General features: G+C 53.2%; 2 protein-coding genes across 3 annotated transcripts in view; one reads left to right on the top strand and one right to left on the bottom strand.

Moving 5' to 3' along the window:
• The window catches only part of GAB2 (GRB2 associated binding protein 2), a 177746-nt gene extending 159325 nt beyond the window's left edge, over positions 1-18421 (top strand). The window contains exons 4-10 of the mRNA XM_053925359.2: positions 6479-7071; positions 8569-8663; positions 9755-10013; positions 11322-11412; positions 11725-11827; positions 13548-13673; positions 14425-18421. Of these exons, the coding sequence (XP_053781334.1) occupies positions 6479-7071; positions 8569-8663; positions 9755-10013; positions 11322-11412; positions 11725-11827; positions 13548-13673; positions 14425-14568 (1411 nt within the window). The 3' untranslated portion in view covers positions 14569-18421. The remainder of the gene's footprint in view (positions 1-6478; positions 7072-8568; positions 8664-9754; positions 10014-11321; positions 11413-11724; positions 11828-13547; positions 13674-14424) is intronic.
• Positions 18422-19764: 1343 nt separating this feature from the next.
• The window catches only part of USP35 (ubiquitin specific peptidase 35), a 31107-nt gene continuing 27463 nt past the window's right edge, over positions 19765-23408 (bottom strand). For both annotated transcript variants that reach the window (XM_053925358.2, XM_045182056.3), the window contains 2 exons: positions 21722-23015; positions 19765-20610 (listed from right to left, as the gene is read on the bottom strand). In XM_053925358.2, the coding sequence (XP_053781333.1) occupies positions 20443-20610; positions 21722-23015 (1462 nt within the window). In that variant the 3' untranslated portion in view covers positions 19765-20442. The remainder of the gene's footprint in view (positions 20611-21721; positions 23016-23408) is intronic.

The following is a 23408-nucleotide window of genomic DNA, read 5'->3' as shown; positions in this document are numbered from 1 at the left end:
GTTTTCGAATTTTCTTGGCATATAGTTATTTGTAGTAATTTCTTACAGTCCTTTGTATTTCTATGGTATCAGTTGTAATTTCTCCTCTTTCATTTCTGATTTTATTTATTTGGGTCCTCTCTCTTTTTTTCTTGATGAATCTGGTTAAAAGTTTGTTGATTTTGTTTATCTTTTCAAAGAACCAGCTCCTGGATTTATTGATCCTTTAAATTGTTCTTTTAGTCTCTATGTCATTATATTCTGCTCTGATCTTGATTATTTCTTTTCTCTCCTTCTACTGTCTCTGGGCTGTCTTTGTTGTTGTTCCTCTAGTTCTTGTAGATGTAGGGTTAGGTTGTTTATTTGAGATTTTTCTATATTGCTATGAACTTCCCTCTCAAGACTGCCTTTGCTGTGTCCCATAGCTTTTGGACTCTTGCATGTTCATTTTCATTTGTATCCAGAGACTTTTTTATTTCTTCCTTTATCTCATTATTAACTCATTCATTGTTTAATAGCATGCTATTTAGTCTCCATGAGTTTGAATATTTTTGAATTTTTTCCTTGAGGTTGGTTTCTAGTTTCTAGTTTCTTGTGGTCTGAGAAAATGCTTGATATGATATCAGTTTTCTTGAATTTGTTGAGCTTGTCTTGTGTTCTGTCATGCAGTCTATCTTTGAAAATGTTCCATGTGTCATCATTACTTTTTCTACAGTACTAGCCCCTATTCTTCCTTCAAGTACTGAGTAATATATAATCTGGTTAAAATGACTTCAGTTTTCAAAATCCAGCTTGTCCACTGAGCTAAAATAAGTAAATATTCAGAACAGTAACTATTGCCAATGAAGGGGTTTTGAACTGACACCATCAAGACAAGCTGAGTCCTTTTTGTCTTTGAAGACAAATTAGTTCCATTGGATTTATTTTTGCCCTTCAGCTAGTGACACTATTCATCAGAGAAAAGCAAAAATTAAAACCACAATGAGATATCACTTCACACCTGTCAGAATGGCCATCATCAATGAATCAACAAACAATAAGTGCTGGTGAGGATGTGGAGAAAGGGGAATCCTCAAGCACTGTTGGTGGGAATGCAGATTCTTGCAGCCACTGTAAAGAACAGTACAGAGCCCTGGCTGCTGTGGTTCAGTGGATTGAGCACTGGCCTGTGAGCCAAAGGATCGTCAGTTCAATTCCCAGTCAGGGCACATGCCTGGGTTGTGGGCCAGGTCCCCAGTTGGGGACAGGTGAGGAGCAGCCACACATTGATGTTTCTCCCCCTCTCTTTCTCCCTCCCTTTCCCTCTCTCTAAACAAATAAATAAAATATTTTTAAAATGAACAGTACAGAGCTTCCTCAAAAAATTAAAAATGGAACTGTCTTATGACCCAACAATTCCACCTGGGTATTTCTCCAAAGAAATCAAAAACACTAATTCAAAAAGATAGATGTTCCGCCACATGCATTGCAGCATTGTTTGCAATAGCCGATGTATGGAAGCAACCCAAGTGTCCATCAATAGACAGTTGGATAAAGAAGACGTGGTGCATGTATACAATGGAATATTACTCAGCTGTAAAAAGAATGAAATTTTACCATTTGCAACAATAGGATAGACCTAGAGGGCATTATGCCAAGTGAAGTAAATCAGGCACATAAAGACAAATACCATGTGATTTCTCTCATGTACAATCTAAAAAACAAATGAGCACACAAAACAGAACAGACTCATAGACATGCAGAACTGACGATTGCCAGGTGGCAGGAGGGTGTGATGGCTGGGTGGAAAAGATGAAGGGATTAGGAAGTACACACTGGTAGTTTCAAAATAGTCACAGGTATGTAAAGTACAGCATAGGGAATATAGTCAGTAATATTGTAACAACTATGTATGGTGCCGGGTGGGTACTAGACTTATTAGAGAATTACTTCGTACGTTATATAAATGTCTAACTACTATGCTATATACCTGAAATTGATAGAATATTGAATGTCAACTGTAATTGAAAAAAATTTTAATTAAAAAGAATTTTTCCAGTGACAACTACAGAACCATAAATGGTGGTTAATTTACTTACAAGCGTTTATATACTGAATTTCCTTAAATGGGAACATTCCCATTAAAAATTAGAGCAGGCCTTTCATCATTAAAGTAAGTACTCATAGTCTAGTAAGTTGGAAAAGAGTACAGTCGTGGCGTAGTATGGTACACACAATTGTATGTGAATGCACAAAAACCCAAGTGCCAACTAAGTGGCCAGGAAAACTAGGAAACCATCTCTAAAAGCCAGGGAGAGGTTCGGGTTGACATTAAGACCAGATGTGCAAGAGGTGGTGCGATCCACCCCCCACCCCACATTCCCCACCCTCAGCATCTGGAGCCACTGTCAGCCAGGACCAGGAAGGAGAGGCACTGAGCTGCTGGCGTCCAGGAGTGTCTCCTCTCAAACTTCCCTCTGCCCCCTGGGGAGCGCCCCTACACACAGGAAGATGTGTTGGAATATCTCCCCGTACAACTCCATACTCACCGTTTTCCCCGTCTGGAATGTGAGGGTAACGCGTGTCTCTCAGAACTGTTAGGTTTAAAAGCTACAGCCTATGTGATGTGTCTGGCACAGAGCCATACTCACTTTATGAGGCCCGTCTGCACACAGGCCTGGAAGAGAAGCCCATCTCCAAACCCCCTGCTTCCAGGTATCCTTCCCAGGAAAGCAACTCAGCCTGTCACAGTGACATAGGCCTCAGTAAAGGTTCACACAGAAGTTTTAAAGGCCACTGGATTTCTGAATGCTCAGCGATTTTTGCCCAAATCAAGGTAGGCTTTGAGTGGAGCATCTTGACACCTGGGTACTAGAACCAGTTCTAACACATGCCAGGCACTATGCCTGGCACCGGATAGGTCCTCTGCCTTCTAGGATCGCAGGGTCTGGTCAAAGTGGAAGGACACAGACCCAAGCATCTTTCACACAAGGCAGAGTGAGTGAGCGCGGTGGTGGGGGTAAAGAGGAAGGTGCAGTGAAGTGGGAAGGAGAATTAGAGGGCCTATAACACTTTTGTGGACCAAAAAGGCTTGTTTTGCATTTTGATTAAGTTTTTTTTTTAAGATTTTATTTATTTATTTTTAGAGAGGGGAAGGGAGGGAGAGAGAGAAGGAGAGAAACATCAGTGTGTGGTTGCCTCTCACACACTGCCCACTGGAGACCTGGCCCACAACCCAGGCATGTGCCCTGACTGGGAATCGAACTGGTGACCCTTTGGTTCACAGGCTGGCACTCAATCCAATGAGCCTCACCAGCCAGGGCTCATTTTGTGTAAGTTCTGATGAGCCAAGTGAGCATTCCAGAGAACGGTGAATAACACAAGCCTGGGGTTGGAGCTTAGACCATCAGGGACCTCTTTACAGATGAGCGTGTCATTCTGTGAGTTAGAGGAGGGTGCCTGGACAGCAGGCAGTTGGGACATAGCTAGTGGGTTCCAAAAGGGGATGGGGGTTGGTTGCTGACCCAAGGGTTTAGGCTAATCTCAGGAAAGGGTTTGGCAGCACCTACACCCCTCTTTGTTCGTTGGTCTGTTCATACATTCATTTGTTGTTCATTCAACAAACATGTATTCATTATTTACTACGTGACAAGCACTAATCCGGTGCTGAGGGAAGAAAACCGCATTAAGAGAGTTTCTTTCCTGGAGGAAATCATGGTTTGGTGGAGGAGACAAGTAACAATAGTACATAACACAGATTACAATTGCTACCCACTCCAAGAACAGAGTTAAGAAAGTAACTGATTATGCTTGGAGGCAGAGGATGGTGAGAAACAGCTTTCAGAGATGTGCCATTTGAGCTGAGTTTGAAGGATAAAGGAGTAGGAGCTTACCAGATGGAAATAAGAACTCTGCAGACAGAGCAAACAACACAACTGAGCCCAGGGGCTCAAGTGCATGGGGCATACTGGGAAGTTCGGCTTGAGTGGACCCTAGAGTGGTAAGGGGGGGCCTAAGGAGAAGAGATTGGAGAGCTGTGTTGCAGTTGGAATGTGGCTTCATCCTAAAGGCAAGGCGACAGTTTTGAAAACGTCTACACTTGGGAGTTAGGAACATAAATGTCAGTGGGGTGTCAAGAGGGTCAGAGAGGTCCTGGGCAGGTGGTGGGGAGACTTTCCACTAGCCCTTGTATCATAGGAAAAATCAGGAGGACCTGAATTGCAGTGGATTCAGTGGGACCTGTGGGGTTATTGAGTGAAAACTCACAGTGTGGGTAACTCTCAGACTTGAATGGCTGGTGCCATTTCCAAAACAGGAGGGTCAGGAGGAAAATGATGGATTTGTTCTTGAATATGTTTAAGGCTACTGCAGGATACCTGTAATGCTCTCTCTACCCCAGCCCCACCTCCACCTTAAAATCCTTCTAGGGGCCCCGTGTTCCTATCAGCCCTGGCCTGCCCCCCGCCCCACTGTCTTCTTCAGCCCTACCTCCTAACACACTCGCTGCAGCCTGTGCAGCCTGCAGTTCCTGGAATTGCCAGGTTGTGTTCTTCTTCTTTGTGCCTCTAACTGGAACACCTTTTCCCTTCTCTTGCCTTTTGCTTGGCCAGTCACCAGACTCACTCAAAGGTAACATCTTGGAAGAAGCATCCCTTAACATTCCGTACTGCCACCCCCAGGGGGAGTTAGTATCAATCTGTCAACAGCGCTTACTTACCCACTTGATTGTAATGATTTGCGTGCAAGTTGCCTCCCCCGCCACTGCCGCCCTTCCCCCCAGGGCAGGAGGCATCTCGTTGTCCAGTATCCCTGACCAGATGGAGTGAGTCTAGGACATCAGTACACATGTGTTGAATGAACTAATTCAGACAGGGGCATCCAACTGAGAGTTGGAAATTCTAAAACACAAAATGAAAGGCACCAAAGACAGATGCAAACCACATGAAGACCTTCTGCCTACCATTGGCTCACCCATCCTCTGCTCCAAGCACTCCATTACCTAAAGGCTAGATGTTCAATGAAATAGGCCCATGGCTGTTGGCTTGGTTATGTGTGTGGAGTGGAATTGAAAGGGAGAAAGAACACAGAGGCCTAGAGAGGAGGCCGGCGAAGCTTGGGGCACTGAAATGGGTGCAAATTTATGTAAGAGAGAGCCTGACCTGGACACCTGTTTCCCTTCCTCTGTCTAGGCCTCTGGGCCCTATTTTCTACCACCCTCTGGTGGTCACATCCATATACAGCAAGCTGCTCGTGAGCTGAAAGAGCTCACAGGAGGCCAAAGTTCCCTGGATTGGCCTCAGAGGTTGTGGCACCCTCATCGCCCACATTTAGCATGCAGATTTACATGTGTATGTATGCACACACACAATCTTAGACTGGTGAGAAATTCCAAGAGCTTTTTATCAGATTCTTAGAAGTTTACAGCCCCCCAAATGACTGAGTATAAAAGATTGTTCTAGAATAGTGATTTTTTTTCCCCCAAATGAAATTACATGAAGAATTATAATGTAAGAGAGAGAAGCCCAGACCTGGATCCCTGCTTGCACAGAACGCAAAGTCCAATGTGAAAACCATGCTTATAAAGCCAGAGGCTCATGTTGTTTCAGAGCCAAGTGGATCCATGGGAGCCTATGAGACCCACTCAGTCACACCGTGGGGACAGGTGCCGAAGCTCTCAGAACGTACCGGTAGCAGTACTGGAACCTAACACAAACCACCCCCTCCACTCCTCGGTCTTTAAACTGCTCATTTTGCCCTATTTCCCAAACACCTAAATTTGAAAAAGATAGTTATAAAACTTTTGCTATCCTGAATATAGTTCCCAAACAGGAGACTGTCTTTTCTGTAGATATTTAAGCTTCTGGAAAGAGATGGTTCTCCTTATAAGTGCCTCTCAACAAGCCATAATATATGGTAGAAAGTGAAGCTATAGCTAACATGTGAGTAGTTCTTTATAACTTAGAGCACCAATGCCTGAACCGCCGTAAGCTGACTCATTTTCCCTGGGAACACTGAGACTTGGAGAAGATGGTTTGTTTGCTGTTTTCTGACTTCAGGGTTCTTGCTACTGTCTCTCAGCCTTTGTATTCAAATGTATACATTGTGACTTAAAACAGTGAACATGCTGGCAGTGTAAGTGGCTTGTTGATAACTGTGGCAGGGGGACACAGTCAGGTAGGACCAGCCCCTGCGAATCGCGGCCACGTGGGGTGGGAGAGGACTGAAGGCTAGCGTTGACCGAACATCTGTGTGCCAGGGTCCAATCTCTGAGTCACCTTCAGTGTGTCTTTAATCGCCGGTTCTGCAGACGCATGAACCGAGGCTCAGAAAGAGAAAGTGCCTTGCCCAAGGTCACACAGCTAATAAATTGAGATAAACCTCAGGCCTGCCTGCTCCTCAGCCTGTGTTTTCCTCACACCAAGGAGCTGTTCCAGGCTTTGAACATGCCGGCTGCCCTCCCTAGGTGGGCAGTCCTGGCCTCCTCTAACCCTTTGCCCCCTCCCTTCTTTCTCTCTTGTAGGAGTGCCAGCTTCTCTCAGGGCACCAGGGCCTCGTTCCTCATGAGGAGTGACACAGCCGTACAGAGACTTGCCCAGGGCAATGGACACTGTGTCAATGGGGTCAGCAGTCAAGTCCATGGCTTCTATAGCCTCCCCAAGCCGAGCCGGCACAATACAGAATTCAGAGACAGTACCTATGACCTCCCCCGGAGCCTGGCCTCCCATGGCCACACCAAGAGCAGCCTCACAGGCTCTGAGACAGATAATGAGGAAGTGTACACCTTCAAGACGCCCAGCAACACCCTGTGCCGGGAGTTTGGGGACCTCCTGGTGGACAATATGGATGTTCCAGCCACCCCACTCTCAGCCTACCAGATCCCTAGGACGTTCACGCTGGACAAGAACCACAACGCCCTGGCAGTGCCCGCTCCTGGGGACTCAGGCATAGCTCCCCCACCCAGACCCCCCAAGCCAAGTCAGGCAGAAACACCACGATGGGGCAGCCCTCAACAGAGACCTCCAGTCAGTGAAAACAGCAGATCGGTCTCTGCCGCGGCCACCATCCCCAGGCGCAACACGCTCCCTGCAATGGACAACAGCCGACTTCACCGAGGTCAGTGGCAGCCCTCGCTGAGGCTGGGGGAGGGGGAGGTAGCATGGGGGTTCTCAGCAGTTTGCTAGTTCGTGGTTATTCATGCCCCAGAGACCGAAGGACCACCCGGGTCACTGATGTGACTCAGACATCTTGTACTCAGACCCCGACTAGTGGGTCCTCCAGCACTGGCGGCAAGGGCACGAGTGCAGCGGACCCTGCCTCAGAGAAACTGGTATTCTACTGAGCGCGATAGAGCATTCTTGGTTAACCACATGCAGCATATTCTGGGTTTGGAAGTCTAAATCATAGTATTTTATTCATTTATAAATGAAACCAGAGATTGCAAAACTCAACGTAGAGGACTGGTCCAAACTGAAGCCAAAACCTATGTGGACCAGCAGACTATGAGAACAAAATTAGACCTACAGAATATTTCCTGAACCACCCTTGAATCTCTGTTCAAAGTCTGGACTTCCAGCTGAAGGGTCTAACCTCTGTCGTCACTTGTTTTCCACTTAAGTATTCCAGTTCTGCATATAATCTCTTCTTTGTAATGAAAAAGTACAATAACATTTCCTTTCTTTTTTAAATTATATTTTATTGATTATGCTATTACAGTTGCCCCCATTTTTCCCCCTTTGCCCCCTCCACCAGCAACCCCCACTCCCTCAGGCAGTCTCCACACCGTTGTTCATGTCCATGGGTCCTGCGTGCTTAGTTCTTTGGCTCCTCCATTTCCTGTACTGTATCTTACATCCCCATGGCTATTCTGTAACTACCTGTTCGTACTGCTTAATCCCCTCACCTCTTCATAATTCCCTTCATTTTGCATTTGCGTTACAGCTTACAAAGCCTGCGGTTCTGTCTGTTGTGTTGTCTAAGCCAGGTAGTGACCCTCAGAATGTGACGAGACAAAGCCTCGTTGTATCCATTTTGCCTGAGGCCCGTGGTAGTTAAGACGCTTATTCTGGGTTGCAAGGTCAGAGGGGGCAGAGATGGGCCTTGGGGCCAAGGTCCTGACTCCTGGCTCAGTGCTTGTTGCAGCCTTTTGGTCCATCAACCATTTGATCGGTCACCTGTGTTCCAGAATGGAGATGAGAGAGACATTAAAAAAGCATGGGCCTGCGCTTCAGAAAACTCACATTCAGCTGGGGAAATAAAATCCCGACCTGTACTAACTGGTCGCGTACCAGCGTGACTGGTGTCTGTGCCAGTGACGCTGGGGTGCGTGGGACAGGAGGTCAGTGCTGTAGGGGTTAGAGAAGTGCACAGTCGCGCGCGGAAGTGGGCAAGGTGGGATTCCGTGTAGACACCAGCACTGGAGCTCGATCCGGGAGCCTGGGAGGGCTTTCTGGACTGAGAAGTGATGTGACAGAAGTAATACCTTATCCCTGGGGGTTGAGAGTGGTATCGTCTGCAGTCTTAAGACGGCCCTGAGCCACACTAGTGGGGGTCTGGGTGAGTGTCAGCACACAGGTCAACTGTAGTGCATCTGGGTCCTCCCTCCTGTCGCAGCTTCTTCCTGCGAGTCCTACGAGTACCCTCAGCGTGGTGGAGAGAGTGCGGGCCGCTCTGCAGAGTCCATGAGTGATGGCGTCGGTTCTTTCCTGGTGAGTGGGGTTCAGCCAGGGGTCCTCAACCAGCTCAGATGGGTTAAAGGTCACCCAAAGAGAGGCAGCATCTCCCTCTTAGGACCCTGTCTAGTTCTTGTCTCAGTCCAGCACCCTGGGTTGAGTTTTTAGAAAGTAAGACACAGGTATCCTGCTGTGGAGGAAGTGTGTGTATTTTGGTACACTAGACACTAGACTACATGGCTGGCCAACCCCATGGGTGAACAGGAGGGGGTGGAAGACAGAGGACTCGGGCTCTGGGACGTAGATCTAAGGCAGCATCCTAACCCCTGAGGTCTCACCTGGAGGAGGGGCGTGGTAGGAGGCTGCAGGCAGGGGTGGCTCAGAGTCAGGCTCGGCGGCAGAATCATGGTTGGAGTGCAAGGTCCCAGGCTGCCTTCTAGACAGGGCTGACCACAGTTCTGCAAGGTGTCAGGCCCCGGCTAAGCAGACTCAGCCTGACTTTAGGTGCATGGAAAAGACTGCAAGTTAGGTAACCAAAGCAGAAGCAACTTAGTTGTGCGTCTGAACACACAGGGCAAGAGTCGAAGGAAGTCTGTAGTCAGGGTTGCTGCGTCGTACGTTCTGTGGCAGCTCTGACTGCAGCTTGGTGGTCGCACCAAAGGCTGGACTGGGGAAGCACGACTGGCCCAGCCTCACCAGCCAGGTCCAGAGCTTCTAATAGGCTCCTGCTTGGCTTAGGGCCTGAGACACTGACCTCCCAATGGTGAGTCCACACCTGAGGTGGAAGGTGGGTTCAAACCAAACCTCTGCAGCCCGTGGCCTGTGCTACCCTTGACCTTAGGCATCTGGAAAGCCTCATGGGCCCAGCCACCGATGATACTTCATACCAAAGATTTATCAAAAGTTCTAAGTGAGTCCCGAGGGGCCATGGAAGCTAGAAGGGACCCATAGACCTCATTTCTTCCTGTCTCCCCTGCTTTCTTACTGGGTTTTCCCAGGGTTTACCTTGTAGCTTCACAGTGCAGCTCACTCAGTTATGACTTTTCTTCCCTCGTATATAAATTCTCACCACGCCCCTTGTTTCTTCTTGCTAGTGACAGCTGTATGTCTTTCTCTCTCCTTCCTAGCCAGGGAAAACACTTATAGGCCGATCGGATAGCAGCAATTCTGAAGACAACTACGTGCCCATGAATCCAGGTTCCTCCACCCTGCTGGAGCGAGCAGGTGATAATTCCCAGAGCGTCTACATCCCCATGAGCCCAGGGCCCCATCACTTTGACCCACTTGGCTACCCCTCTACAGCCCTCCCTATGCACCGAGGCCCCAGCCGAGGAAGTGAGATCCAGCCACCCCCTGTCAACCGCAACCTCAAACCAGACCGGAAAGGTAAGTCCACCCTTTCCTTGTCCCATCTCTGGACGATGGCCAGAGACTGTTTGCATTCACTTACCAATCAAGTGGGTCCTGACCTTTACTTGCAAGGAAGTGGTAGCCTCTGGGGCCTGACCCACCCCGAAGTCACACACCCACATACACAAACCCTCCAAATTCATCCCAGTGGTCTAGCACCTTACAGACTGGCCGCTGTAGGAGCCCGATGGGCAGAGGAGTGCAGGAGTCAGGGCAGAACAGATGCAGGTTTCCTCTCTGCCACCTGCTGACCTGTGAGTGCAGACAAATCTTCGAGTGTCTCTGAGCCTTGTTCTTCATTTGCGAGATAGGAAATATAATACATACCTCCCAGAGGAATCGAGGGGCCTAGACAGTATGTGTGGAAGTACTTCATGGTATAAAGTGCTGTTCAAGGGAAAAGGGTTAGTATGATCTAGGGTAGAGTAGGGCGGGACTAACAAAGTCATCTATTAAAAGATACATTATGATGTATCTTCTAGGAGGGCTTGAGCATTCAAACCATGTAAATGTGGGTTGGAATCCTTATATAGGATTTCCTAGGTGTGCCTTTGGGCAAATCATTTTAATTCTCAGAGCTTCGGTTTTTGTATCTGTGAGATGGAAATAGTAATTCCTGCCTCCCAGGTTTGTTTAGAAGAAAAGCATCTAGGACATTGATTCTGGCCCACAGCAAATGTTCAATGAAGTTAGATCTGTGTCCCCGGCATCTAGACCAGGAAGTTCAAGTTCAAGGTCCAGGCTGTCTCTACCTCACACTACTGGCTCTGGATCAGTGGCAGGGATTCAAAGGGAGAAGTAGAGTGACCTTTGGCAGAGATAAGCCCAATTGCTTTGGCCAACAGGGAATTCAAGTCTTAGCATTTGAATGGAAGCCTACATGGTCTTGTGGCCTTCGCCTCCCTCCACTTTGGGTTCCAGAGCCCTGGCCCAGGAGCAGCAGAAAGTGGCCATGGTGGCATTTTCCAATTCAAATGTCATCTCTTATTTTCCTGTATAGTCCCAAACCTGGGGAGAATACTCTGCTGTCAGACTCTGTCCTCATTTTGGATTCTGAAAATATGATTACCATATAGACAATGCAAAGAATAGGTAATTTGGAATCTGAAGACATGTCTTGAAGGCCTGTCAGTGTGGGCGAAGGTTACATAAACGTGCTGAGCCTCAGTTTCCCCATGTGAAACTGGATGAATGTGAAGGCATTTATAAGTACAGCTGTGTTACATGTAAGTATGTATGTGTGGCGTTAATGGCTGATAACTCGACTTTCTATTCCTGTCCCAGCAAAGCCAACACCACTCGACCTGAGAAACAACACCGTCATCGATGAGCTCCCCTTCAAATCCCCAGTCACCAAGTCTTGGTCTAGGGCCATGTGAGTGTCTTTTTGGAAGTGGGAGCTGCAAACAGAGCCGTTAGGGTTGGCGACGGGACTGGAGGCCAGGCTGCGAGTCAGGAAGGCTGCATCCTCATGATGATGTGGTCAGCAGCTGAGTCCATAGATCTCTCGGGGGGTGGGCTTTCTCATCCGAAAGTGGGAATAATTGTATCGGCGCTGTATCAGAGCTTCATCTGATAATGAAGCGTGGAGCTCTGAGGGCCGAAGGCTGGGTGTGTGAGGGTTGGGAGCCCAGGGGGAGGCTGGAAGCTCCCCCAGGGCTTATTCTTTGTCTCCCCTCCCCAACAGCCACACCTTCAACCCCAGCTCTTCCCAGTACTGCCGCCCCATCTCCACACAGAGCATCACCAGCACGGACTCGGGAGACAGTGAAGAGAACTACGTCCCTATGGTGAGTCCCCCGGGCCCACAGCGGCAACTCCCATCTGAGTCCCCAGACCTAACTCTCACGTCCCCACTTCCCAGCGTGGCTCACTCTCCTCGGGCCAGGGGTTCCCACATTGTTTGTTATTTTGTTTGCTGCTGCGTGTCCTCCTTGAGTCACATGTGTGATGAGCACTCACCATCAGAGGCAATGAAGACAAGGTCCCCACCCTCAAAGAGGCTGCCATCGTAAGAGGCAGAGAAGGCCTGCCTCTCTTGTGACTGTGGCAGAGGTGGCATGGTCAGTTCCCCTGAGAGGACACAGGGGGGCCGCACCTGCAGGACAGGCGGTCATACCAGGCTGGGGAAAGCAGAGGCACTGAGGTGGAGGTGGCCATATGTGTGGGGACGGGGCATGGAGGAGAACAACGATCGTTAACTGTGGCTGAAGGTGGGGCGGGCAGGGGGAGGTTGGACTGGGGCCAGATCATGAAGGACCCCACATGCTGTTTTGGGAAGTCTGGACTTTTCCTGTGGGCAGGAGGGAGCTCCAAAAGGCTTAGCAGTCCAGATGATTAGACAGGTATTTCAGAATAGTCATTAGTGCCCTGGCTGATGTGGCTCAGTGGATTGAACACCGGCCTGCCGGCCTGCAAACCAAAGGGTTGCCGGTTCAATTCCTGGTCAGGGCACATGCCTGGGTTGCGGGCCAGGTCATGTCCCCAGTGAGGGTGTGTGAGAGGCAACCACACAGAATAGTCATTAGTGACAAGTATACCCTTCAGAGTTAGTTCCTTCCTCTATCCTTTTAAAAATCTTCCCTTCATTTCCCCACCCTGCTACACCCGTGACCATAAGCAAGTGTGTAAGTGTGTTCTGAGTCCTCCACAGTCCGGAAGATCACACGTGATGACTCACTGTGGTGGAGGCCGTACGGGGCCTTAAACACAGGCTGCGTGTGGCAAGTTTCCCCCCGAGATCCTCACTGAGGAGAATAGCTGCCCAGCACACAGTAGTTGCCGCATAGCGAAAGAGCAAACCAACCAATAAAGCAGCCAAAAACAGAACATAGGACTGCCGCCTTTACCGTCAGAATGAGTGCAGGAAAGTCCTGGGCAAGTTCATGTGCGTGCTGGACGGGGGTGGGGTCCGACTGCATGCCATCTCAAGAGCTGCTGAGGAAACCAGGCTGTGGGCAGCCTGGGCGTGAGGCCACTCTGCCCAGATCTCTGCGGAGCTGGGGCTGCAGGGAGCAGGCTGCTTCGGTGTGACCCCCGCTCTAGGCCGTGGGAGGGAGTTTCAGAGAAGCAGATTCGGTGCAAAAGAGGACTTTCCAATGTCCAGTGCATGAGAGAAACGTGATCCCTTCTCAGGGGCCAGCAAGCAGAGGCCCGGTCTGGGGAAACTAGATGAGACTTGGCCTGATGTCCTAGCAGGGAAGGATGTGGTACAGCGGGATTAGTACAGGTTTGGGAGTCAGAGAGGAGACCTGGTTCCTATCCCTGCTCATTAGCTGTACAGCCCCAGGCAGTCACTTCACGCCTCTGAACCAGTGTTATCTTTGTTTTTAAAAATCAGAATAGTAACCATGCCTACATCACAGGACTGTTTTAAGGGTTTAAATGAGAACATGAGAAGTGCTGGCACAGACTCCCAGTAGGCCAGTGGCTCTTACTCCCAGAGGTGTGTGGGTGGTGGGTTGGTCTAGTCCCTAAACTTAACTAAGTTTTTTCCTCCTTGTGATACAGCAAAACCCAGTGTCTGCGTCGCCCCTTCCCAGTGGCACCAACAGTCCAGCCCCTAAGAAGAGCACCGGCAGCGTCGATTACCTGGCCCTGGACTTCCAGCCAAGCTCCCCAAGCCCCCACCGCAAGGTGCCTGGGGGCGATGTGAGGGGGGGGGTCAGAGTTCTCCGGGCTCTGGTGGAGGGCACCTTCATTCTGCCTCTTGTACTTGACTGTGCTCTCATCTGGGTCTTACAAGGTTCCCGTCCACCACCACCCCTCAGTAGTGCACAGGCGTCCTGGGTCTGCGGGGCTTCCCCAGCCAGGCCCCCCCCTTGCCATGCAGATGGGCAGAGGAGAGCACACCTGCTGAGGGTCCCAGAATCAATCAGTGACACAGTCAAGACTTGGGACTCCTGTGTCCAGGTCCCGGTCTCTTTCTGAGGAGAGAACTCACTGTCTGGGTGGGTCCCAGAGCCCTGCTGTGGCGCAGGGGTTTTCTGAAGGGACTTCCAGGCCTAGGAAAGCTCTCCGCAGGAAGTACACCTCACTGTCTGGTCCGGGCAGCAGGGCAGGCATTCTGCCTCTGCACAGGTGCCCCTCGGGGTGGCTGAGAGTGCTCTCCAGGGGATACACACACAGCTCAGTGGCTGGTGATGGTTGGCACCCAGCCAATGCCTTCCCCTGGAGGAGCTGTTGTAGCAAACACGGGGTTGATGCAGTGTGGCCTTGAGGCTCCAAAGCCACTTTCAGAAAAAGCAGACAGACTCCTAAGGCCAATCAAAGCGGCAGGAAAAGGCCCACCCCCTCAACCCTGGAGACAGCTCAGGAAGAGCTCACCCAGCAGCCCCCCACCTGTGCTAACTCACAGCAACTTCTGCGTCCCCGCTCTGTCCCTCAGCCATCCACGTCATCCGTCACTTCCGACGAGAAGGTGGACTACGTTCAGGTGGATAAGGAGAAGACCCAGGCCCTGCAGAGCACCATGCAAGAGTGGACGGACGTGCGGCAGTCCTCCGAGCCTTCCAAGGGGGCCAAGCTGTGACGCGCAGGCCACCAAGCCTGGAGAGGGGCCTGGAGGCACCAAAGCTGCCTCCTCCCTGTCTCCCCTTTCTCCTCTCCCATCACCCCTCCCACCCAACCCCCTCCACTCTGCCACTCTGGCCTTCAACACACTTGACATCAGGGACCCTGAACTCTTCCCCTGGGAGGTGAGGGCCTCATCGAGGCACTTCCTCTGCCCACTTGGGGCCCACCTTTGATTTTTATCAGTAATGGCCATGCCTCTACTCACCTTAGTTAGAGCTATTGCCAAAAAGCATCCTTCAGCCTCTTCCTGCCCTTTAGGTCTGAGCATCTATAGATGTGTGGAGGGAAGGCTGGGGCTCCGAGCCGAATTCCACGCCTCACTCAGCCCCCCTGGGGTCACAGCCCCCAGCCCCGGGGCTACCTCCTTAAGTCCTGGAAGAAGCCTGTCATCTCACTGATCAGGAAGACAAGGAGCAGCAGACCAAAGTGGGCATGGCCTTCATCCCTGTCTGTCTCAGCACCTCAGCACGGGCGAGGCAAGGCCACCAAAAGATGGAGTCAAGAAGGAAGGTTAGAGTTGGTCTTGAGGGACAAAAGAATTAGATCCCCAGGTGCAGATGGCAGCTGGTACCTGCAGTGGCCCCCGCCTTTCAGCTGAGTGGCAGTGCTGCCATTGCAGGGTGGGAGAGGCAGAAGGATGAGGACAAAAGGACAGGAACGCTGAGGAGGATGGGGAACCAAGAAAACGGAGAGGGCTCGGAGCCCAGGAGACGGGAGACAAGGGCACTGTGGAGTTGGGCCCTGGGACTGCGGAGCCACAGCTCCACTCTGCTGCTTCCCCAAGACTCCACGTTCCCACCACCTAAGGGGACAGTCGGAGAAGGCTCGGACTGGGCTGGGCCGGGAGCTCGGTGAGAGGAGACTGGTGGAGCCGTGAGAGAGCAGTGCGGGACGGAGGGAGCATGGGGGGCACCGGAGGCAATGCAGAGTGCAGGAGAGGGCACCCCTGGGACAGGAACGGGCTCAGCAGAGGCACAGGGCAGTGCAGCAACGGAAGGCGCAGGTAAGGGATGGATGAGAGGCAGGGGTTGAGGCCATGGGGCAGCAGAGCAAGTGGGGAATACACCCCATGGGCCTGTCGGAGGCAGTGCTGGAGTGAGGTGCAGAGTGGAGCGGAGCGGGAAGGAGGGCTGTCTCGTGTGGAGAGCGATGTGCGTGGTGGGGTGACACAAGGGCAGTTCTGGGATCTGAGAGGCAACAGGGAAAGCAGCACAGGGAGCGAGTGGTGCAGGAGAGAGCCTGGAGGAGACGCGTGAGGATGCTGACAGCTTGTGCAGTGGGGCTGGGGTTGTGTCTGGGCCCAGGGCAGGTCTGAGTGTGGCCCAGTGCCGGGTCAGTTTCTCCGCTCACCTTCTGTTGAACCCTGGCATCCCAGGTGCCAGCTTGGACTCACACCTGGCTTCAGGGACAGGAGAGGTCAGGTTTCTCCCGAGGCTGGAGAGGCCATCAGATCGGTGCCAGTCCCCACCCACCCCTGCCAGGGACAGGAAGTAAGGCTTCACCCCAGGCTCCTCCCCAGCTGGGGCTTGGAGGGGAGGGTATCTGAATTTTTTATGTTGAATGTTGTCGGTCAAACTTTCTGGAGTTTCGAATGGAGGTGGCCACCACTCCCCTTTTAGTTTGTGTGGGTGTACACGCCCCTCACCAGCCCAATGGCCTGACCACTCCCTGAGAACCATCCTGGGAGAAAGTATGTTCTCAGCAGTAGCCCCGCCTCCTAGTATGAGGTCAGATCAGCTCAACCAGCAGTTAATGGCTGGTGTGGCCAGGCTCTGGACTAGGCACTGGGGACACAGGACCGAAGCAGACTATCCCAGCACTTGACAAGGTCATAGTCAGTGAAGAAAACAAAGACAAGGACACAAGGCATTGGTAATGGCCATGGGAGAGACTTAAAATGCTGATGCCCCCATTCCTGGGTCAGAAGCACAACCATTCTGAAGTGCCTGGAGCTTGAGCAGAGGAAGCGAGACGGCTTCTCCGGGCGGTTGGTGCCAGGGCAGGTGTGGGAGGGGACGGGGATCAGAGAAGGGGGCTTCTAGGGAAAAGAGGTGCCTGAGGTGGGTCTTAGAAGAAAATGGGTCAGATTTTTAAGGGAAGGAGAGCAGCGCTGGGTCCAGTGGAGGAAGAAGGGAGGAGAGACTTGGAGAGCTTTGGGAACAAGAGACCTTGGGCAGTGTGGGTCCATGCCTCCGTGTTCCCACAGGTGAGATGGCAATGGTGGAAGTGGCCTACAGCGGGCAGGGCTCGCCAGTTTGCTCTGTCCAGCCCTGCGTCCCTTTAAGGCCACCCCATGCAGGGTCTCGTGTAGCAGCACTTTCAATGGTGCCACCCCTGCACCCCCCGCAGGCCACCGATGGGCCCAAGTGTTGATGCTCTCAGTCCTCGGCCCCAACAGCCTCCTCTGTTCACTGCTGGGTGCTCGCTTGTCAGCATTTTCTGAACGTGCCCTGATGTGAACTAAATCGGTTGGAGTCTTCAGAGACTGTGTTCAAATCTAATCTGCAAGGAGACCTCCCTTCAGTTCTTGGTTCCTAGAACTCCCACAGTCTTAGGGCGGAGGCAGGGGCAGAGATGGGAGGAAGCACAAGAGACGAGGAACTGGCTCACAGCCCCAGCCTGCCAAGTGTTTAGTACACACGTGTCAGCTCAGTTTTAAAAACTGGTCCCTTGGCCTATCAGTGCGCCAAAGTCCACCTCTCCCGGCAGCCTGGCAAGGCTGGGGATGCTTTCCCAGCATAGTCCACCCAGGGCTCATCCTGCCTGGGTCCCCCACAGCAGGAGCCGTGCTCACCCACATCCAGCTCCACGTCTGCAAGGTTGAAGACAGAGCAGGGACCGTGAGAGGAGACAGCTGCAGGGAGAGGGTCTCCTTCACACCCCGGGCTGCCCCCTGTGAAAGGGGTGGGTAGATGGGCAGTGTCTGCGGCCCCTGCTGCGGCGAGGCTCCGCTGTGTTAAGGGGGAAGCCCCTGCTCTGTGACCTCTCTTGAGGGCCTGGATCACCAGGGGTGGGCAGCCAGTGAACCTGGTCCCTTCCCTGGACTGAGTTTGATAACCTCCACATTTAAACCAACTCTGCCCCGTTCGCAGGACAGAAGCACAACCACTCTGAAGTGACTGGAGCTCGGGCTCCACGCCAGTCTGCCCTTCACCTGCCGCAGGCTAAGGCCTCAGGCCAGGCGTGGCCAACCAGCCCACCCCTGACCCTCGCCCTATGAGTGACAGGGCTCTGGGAGCTGAGTGCAGCACAGGAGGGAGTGAGCCTTCCGTCCTCGTCTGCAACGTGGGGGGTGAAGCTGGCCGCGAGAGCGCTGCAGCCCCTCCCGTGGGGCCACCATGCTGGGACCCCCAAGCCCTTGGGGTCTGGGGCCAGACCGGCCACCCGAGGGCGGGGTCCCATTGGAGATTCTGGCTGTCGTGTGATATTTGGTGGTGTGTGTTCTTGTGTGTTTGTTGGTTACATGTGTTTTGAGAATTAGAATCATTCACACAAACTTGTTGCTGTTTGTCAGGAAACAGAAAATGGGCCAGGAGAAGCCCAGTCTTGGGTTCTTGCCCTGTTACCATTTAAAATTGACATTTAATTTTTCAAATCACTGTTGATGCCTAATCACTTAAGTTATTAATTTATTGTTTTCTTTTAAAAAAATGTGTAACACGTATTTATCCTGTGAGGAGGTCTGGGGCGGGGTGGGCACAAGCTCACAGGCTCCTGTTTGTGCTGGGGCGACGCACGGGCGGCCTGGCGCCGGCAGGGCCCGCTTTACCGAGGTGTTTGAGCAGGACAATAAAGTGCGTTAGACACGACCTCAGTGGCTGCTGCGGAGTCTGTGTGAGGGACGGTGCTGCCTGCGGGGTGCCTGCGTGTCGGCCCAGACACGTTCTTGATGAGGAAACTGTGTCTCTCGTGGTCCTGGGGAGGTTCGGGCCAGCCTGCTCCACTCTCATTTTGATAGAACATAACCGGGTGCTCTCCTCGGCTGGAAACAAGAACCAACCCTCCTTCCCTCGGACTCTGTATCCCAGCTGTGTAAAATGGAAACTGTAGTAGCATCTGCCAATGCATCTTTCTTAGAAGGCGCCCTGGGCTGGGACTGAAAAATGAACCTGAGTGTGACTTGGTGGCTGACATTTCGCTGGTCCCTGAGATCTAATATTTAAGGGTCCATGACATTTAGGCTGAAACTCAATTCCACCTACAACACAGGCAGGCAGCCCCTGAAGCCAAGCCCTGGCCACACCACTGGCCGCCACCTCTGTCCCTGACTTCCCACCTCCTCTACTCTCCCAAGTGGACGGGCAGTGTTGGTGGCAAGGGGTCCCTCCAGCTCCACAGTGGGGTGGCACCTGGGGGAAGGCCCTGCCTCTAGCAATCCCCTTGGCCTGTGCCCACATCCAGCTCAGGACACCACCCATCCCTCGGATGTCAGAGGGAAAGAAGGAGGAATGTGGTATCAGCAGTAGTTACTTATGGACAGGTAGCGTCTCTGGGGCCTAAACAATCCCCAGCTATTAGGCCCAGCCCCACTGGACAGGCGAGTCCCCTGACGACACCCCGTCGGGCAGCCTGTGCACCCACCTGCCCCTTGGAAGGCAAAGGGCTCCCTGCTTCTCAGGACAAGGACAGCGTTCTTCCTTCCCTCTGCCAGCACCTGCCTCTGGGGAATGTGCCCCCTCTGGTTCCGACTCTGCCCTCTGCGGCCTCCCCATCCTCACCTTTACTTCACAGAGCACGTCAGGGACAGGTGCTCTCGCCTCCCGGGGAGCGCTGCACAAGTCAACGGAGCAGGGGGGTACCTTCCTTCCTGCCTAAACACCCAAGGGTGCGGCGGACATCACAGCCACTGGGTGGGCAGAACGACAGCGTGAAAGGCTTCAGAGAACCTGTTTTTATTCCTGTTGAGACCCTGGGCCTCTTCTCTCCATTCAGAAGGAGAACAGTGGTGTGAGGGCAGCATCTCCTCCGCACCAAACCCCCGACCGGCCCCCGGCCGCTGCCGTCCTGGCTGGCTGACAGAGCTGAGCCACCAGCCTTCCTCAGGACAGACCGCTCCGTGAGACGCAGACACATCTGCAGGGAAGTAAGGCCTCTCTATCTTAACCAGAAGGGGGATGCCCACCGTGGCATCCCAGGCACTGAGGCAGGCGGGGGGGGGGGGGGGGGGGGGGGTCTCCCGCTGTGAGGGGGCTGTCCCCACCCCTACGCGTTGCTGCGTGTCAGGGAGCAGACAGTTTCCGAGGCACCTGCGTGCCTCTCAGGAAAGGTACAGATGGGCAGGCACCGCGTTACCTCGGAGAAACAAGGCAGCCCCTCTCTCTGTGCAAGGGCGTGGCTCACGCTCCACTTTTTTATACTAGAGCGACAGGACTGTCTAAAAGGAGTGGAGGGGCAATGCTACTTAATGGCAGAACTCGAGTGACGTTCAGCCCTGTCAGCAGTAGGCAGGGGACAAGGCTACAGTGTCCGTCTAAGGCGCTTCGAGTTGACCAGGACACTTGGTAAAATCCTAAGGGGGTCGAGCCCAGTGTCTGGGCCTGAGGCCAAGTGTAAGGCGCTCGGCCCTCACCTCTGCATCTGGGCCTCCGTGTACCCTTCAGGCTGAGGACCATTGTCCCAGAAGCTCCCCCTCCACCTCTCTTGCATTCGGAAGGACCTGCCTTCAGGATGGGACCTGCCTCCACAGCCTCCCTCAAACCCCGCCTGGCAGAGCACCTCTGCCTGAGACCTGGGCCCCCACCTGGCTCCCAGAAGACAGGGGTCAAGACCACCCCTGAGGCTGGCTGTGGCACCCCCACCCCCCGCAGGCAGGAACAGGGAAGGGTTCATATTAGAAGACCAGTCTGTGGAAGTCTCCGCCATTGCCACCAGCAGCATTGCAGCCCCCGGGAGAGCCTTCATCCTCATCCTTGTCCTCGTCAAAGCCTCTCCCCCAGTGCGGAGACGCAGGGAGCGCAGAGATGTAGGCCGCCCTGCTCCGAGCCTCCTTCTCCTGCTCCTGGAACACAGACGGAGGCAGGGGAGGGAGCTTAAAATGCAGGCTCTGAAGCGAGCGTCCTCCCTTCACTCCCTCCCCCAACGCCATCCAGTGCCCCACACTTCTGAGTGTCCTTGGTCCCTGAAGCAAGGCCCAGAGGAGCCACAGCTTCTGCCCTAGAGGGGTTCCAGCTCAGCGGGAAGACGGGTGGGAAGGATCCGTCCTCCCACCCTATTTTCTAGGCTGCAAAATCATTCTTCCTTCTTCCAACAAAAACCCAGCCCTTCGGAGGAGAGGAACTCATTCACTCTAGACTGTGACAACCAAGGGCTTGATGTGGCCCCGGGAAGCAGGAGGTCCAAGGACTTTAAGGGTCATGTCCCACCACACAGGGACCTTCCCAAGGGCTTCCTGGCACCAGGCCTGGGGACCCACCCCAAGGTGCCGCCTTCCCCACATGACCACCGACTCCAGGTGCCGCTGTTCAGAGGTCCTGGCGTGGCCGCTGCCCCTCTCACTGGTCAGAGCCCTTGCTGTTCTACTTGCTAAGTATTTTGACACCACCCTTTACACTAAAGACTAGAGCACAGGTGGTGAAGACAAGGCCCATGGGCTGAACCCGACCCTCCACCTTGTTTTACCCGGCCCGGCACCTTGTTTCTACCCAGCTGCAGCACCGAGCTCTCACTTAACAGTTAAGAACTAGTTACATCTATACAGTCTTAAAATCACATTCAGCCCTTTGAAGGCAACCACGAGGCTGATGTGGCCCCCCGGTGAAAATGACTTTGATACCCCTGGACTAGAGTCAAAGGCACAGTGACAGAGGAGGCTCCCTGGAAAGGGAGGTCCCCTGGATGCCCCAGAGGCACTCTGTAGCCACCTGTGTGACTCCACCCGTTGAACCCCACGCTGGTCCTTCAGCACATGAAAACTGTGCTTACTCAACGTCTGATGCTCTGAAATAAGGGGCCGTATCTGGCCCACCAATATACCCCAGCACTAAGTGGTAAATGAATGGACAAAAGAAAAAAGGAAGAGACTCAGGAGCAGTAGCTCCTCTAGCCGGAGTGGTATTGGGAAGCCCTTCTACCCAGGAGCTCAGCCCAGAGGTCCCAACAGGTCTGCTCACCTGCAGGAAAAGGATGTTGTCTTTGGAAATGGCTTCCATCAGGTCTTTGTGGAGGGTGGGCTCTGTCCAGACTCTCGGAGAGGTTGGCTCAGCCTCAGGTCCCTCCCCAGGCCGCTGCCGGTAAAAGAGCACATAGGCCGTGTCCTTGGGGAAAAAGGAAGTGATGTTGCTGACTGACTCGAAGGAGGAGAAGGACACCCGGGTGTCATTGAACAGGTACCACTGGTGCTCAGGCTCAGGCCTGTCGGCAGTTCCCAGAGAAGGGGCCGGGCGGGCAGCGCCCTCTCGGGCATAGCAGTAGTAGTGACCGCTCTCCGAGGACACTCCAGAGTGCACCACAACACTGCACAGGTCGTAGGCCTGGGTCTGGCCCCCGGCCAGCGGCAGGCGGAGCAGCAGGGGGATAGCGACGTCGTCCAGGATCTTGCGGCGCCGCATGGTGCGCAGGTCAAAGGAGAAGCGCAGCAGGGTCAGAATGAGGTAGCGTGGGCCCTGGCTCAGCTCCACCACCTTCTCGGCCTCCTGCAGCGAGGCACACAGCTCACAGTAGTAGCGGTTCTCTGCCGTCAGCCTCTCAGGGGACAGGAAGTAGTTGACCAGGTCCAGGACAGAGCGGGAGCCCTCCCCAGAAGGGTTGGCCCTGAGGGTACCTGGGCCTAGGCTGTCCTTGTCCTTGTCCTTGTCCTCTTTCTTCTTCACCTTCTTCTCCTCCTCTACTTCTTTCTCCTTCTCCTCTTCCTTTTCCTCTTTGGTCCTTTCTTCCTCCTCCTCTCTGGTCCTTTCTTCCTCCTTCTCTCTGGTCCTGTCTTCTTCCTCCTTTCCTCTCTCCTCCTTCTCTTCCTCCTCTTTCTCCACCTCCTCCTCCTCCTGACCGCCCTGCCCCCTAGGTCCCTGGGGGCCCAGGCCTTCAATGTCCAGGACTGCTGGGGGGACATCCCCTGTGATGCAGTGTTTCCTCTGCCTCCGAGGACCCACCCTGCTTTGGACATGGGCCGGGGATGGCGGGGGAGGCTCTGGGGCTCCGATGCCCTCTGCAGGGAGCATCACTGAACCCACGCGGCGGCGGCGACAGCGCTCAGGTGGGGGAAAGGCCAGCGAGAGGTCCGTGAAGGCCTCCTCCCTGGAAGAGACATTGAGGCAGCGGAGACAGCGAATCCGAGTCACGATCTTGCCTCCGAACATCTTCTCCACAGAGGTTGAACTTGGGCCAGGGGGCTCCTCAGGCGGGGACAGTGAGCTGGACTGCTTGAGCTTCTGGCAGATCCTAGTCCCCGTTTTCTCCTCCTCGTGCAGCCTGGAGCAGGGAGCATGGGGCTTCGTACACACACGGGTGCGTTCCCAGCACACTGCCCTGCCTCATGCCATCTGCCTTACTCAGCTGGCTACACAATCAGACACATACACATCACGCAGGAGTCTGCACAGGGAATACACATACATGTGCAAAATGGCCTCCATGCACTCACAAGCCAGGCACACACACTACACATTTACTGCATACAGGCACACAAACCTGCTACATGCGTATCTACGTGCGTGTGCCCCTAGACCAGTGACAAAAACACACACACACTCGGGTAAGCGCAGTGCTGTGTGCACACACCTACCACTCCCGGGTCACAGTGCCAGTCAGCATCTCCCCAGCTTCCCTCACACTCAGCCCCCGCACTCACGGCACACTTTTCCG

Source organism: Desmodus rotundus, chromosome 5, assembly GCF_022682495.2.
Source record: "Desmodus rotundus isolate HL8 chromosome 5, HLdesRot8A.1, whole genome shotgun sequence".
Taxonomy (NCBI): Eukaryota; Metazoa; Chordata; class Mammalia; order Chiroptera; family Phyllostomidae; genus Desmodus; species Desmodus rotundus.
The sequence above is the reverse complement of the archived record's forward strand: the minus strand, read 5'-3'. Positions and strand labels throughout refer to the sequence as shown.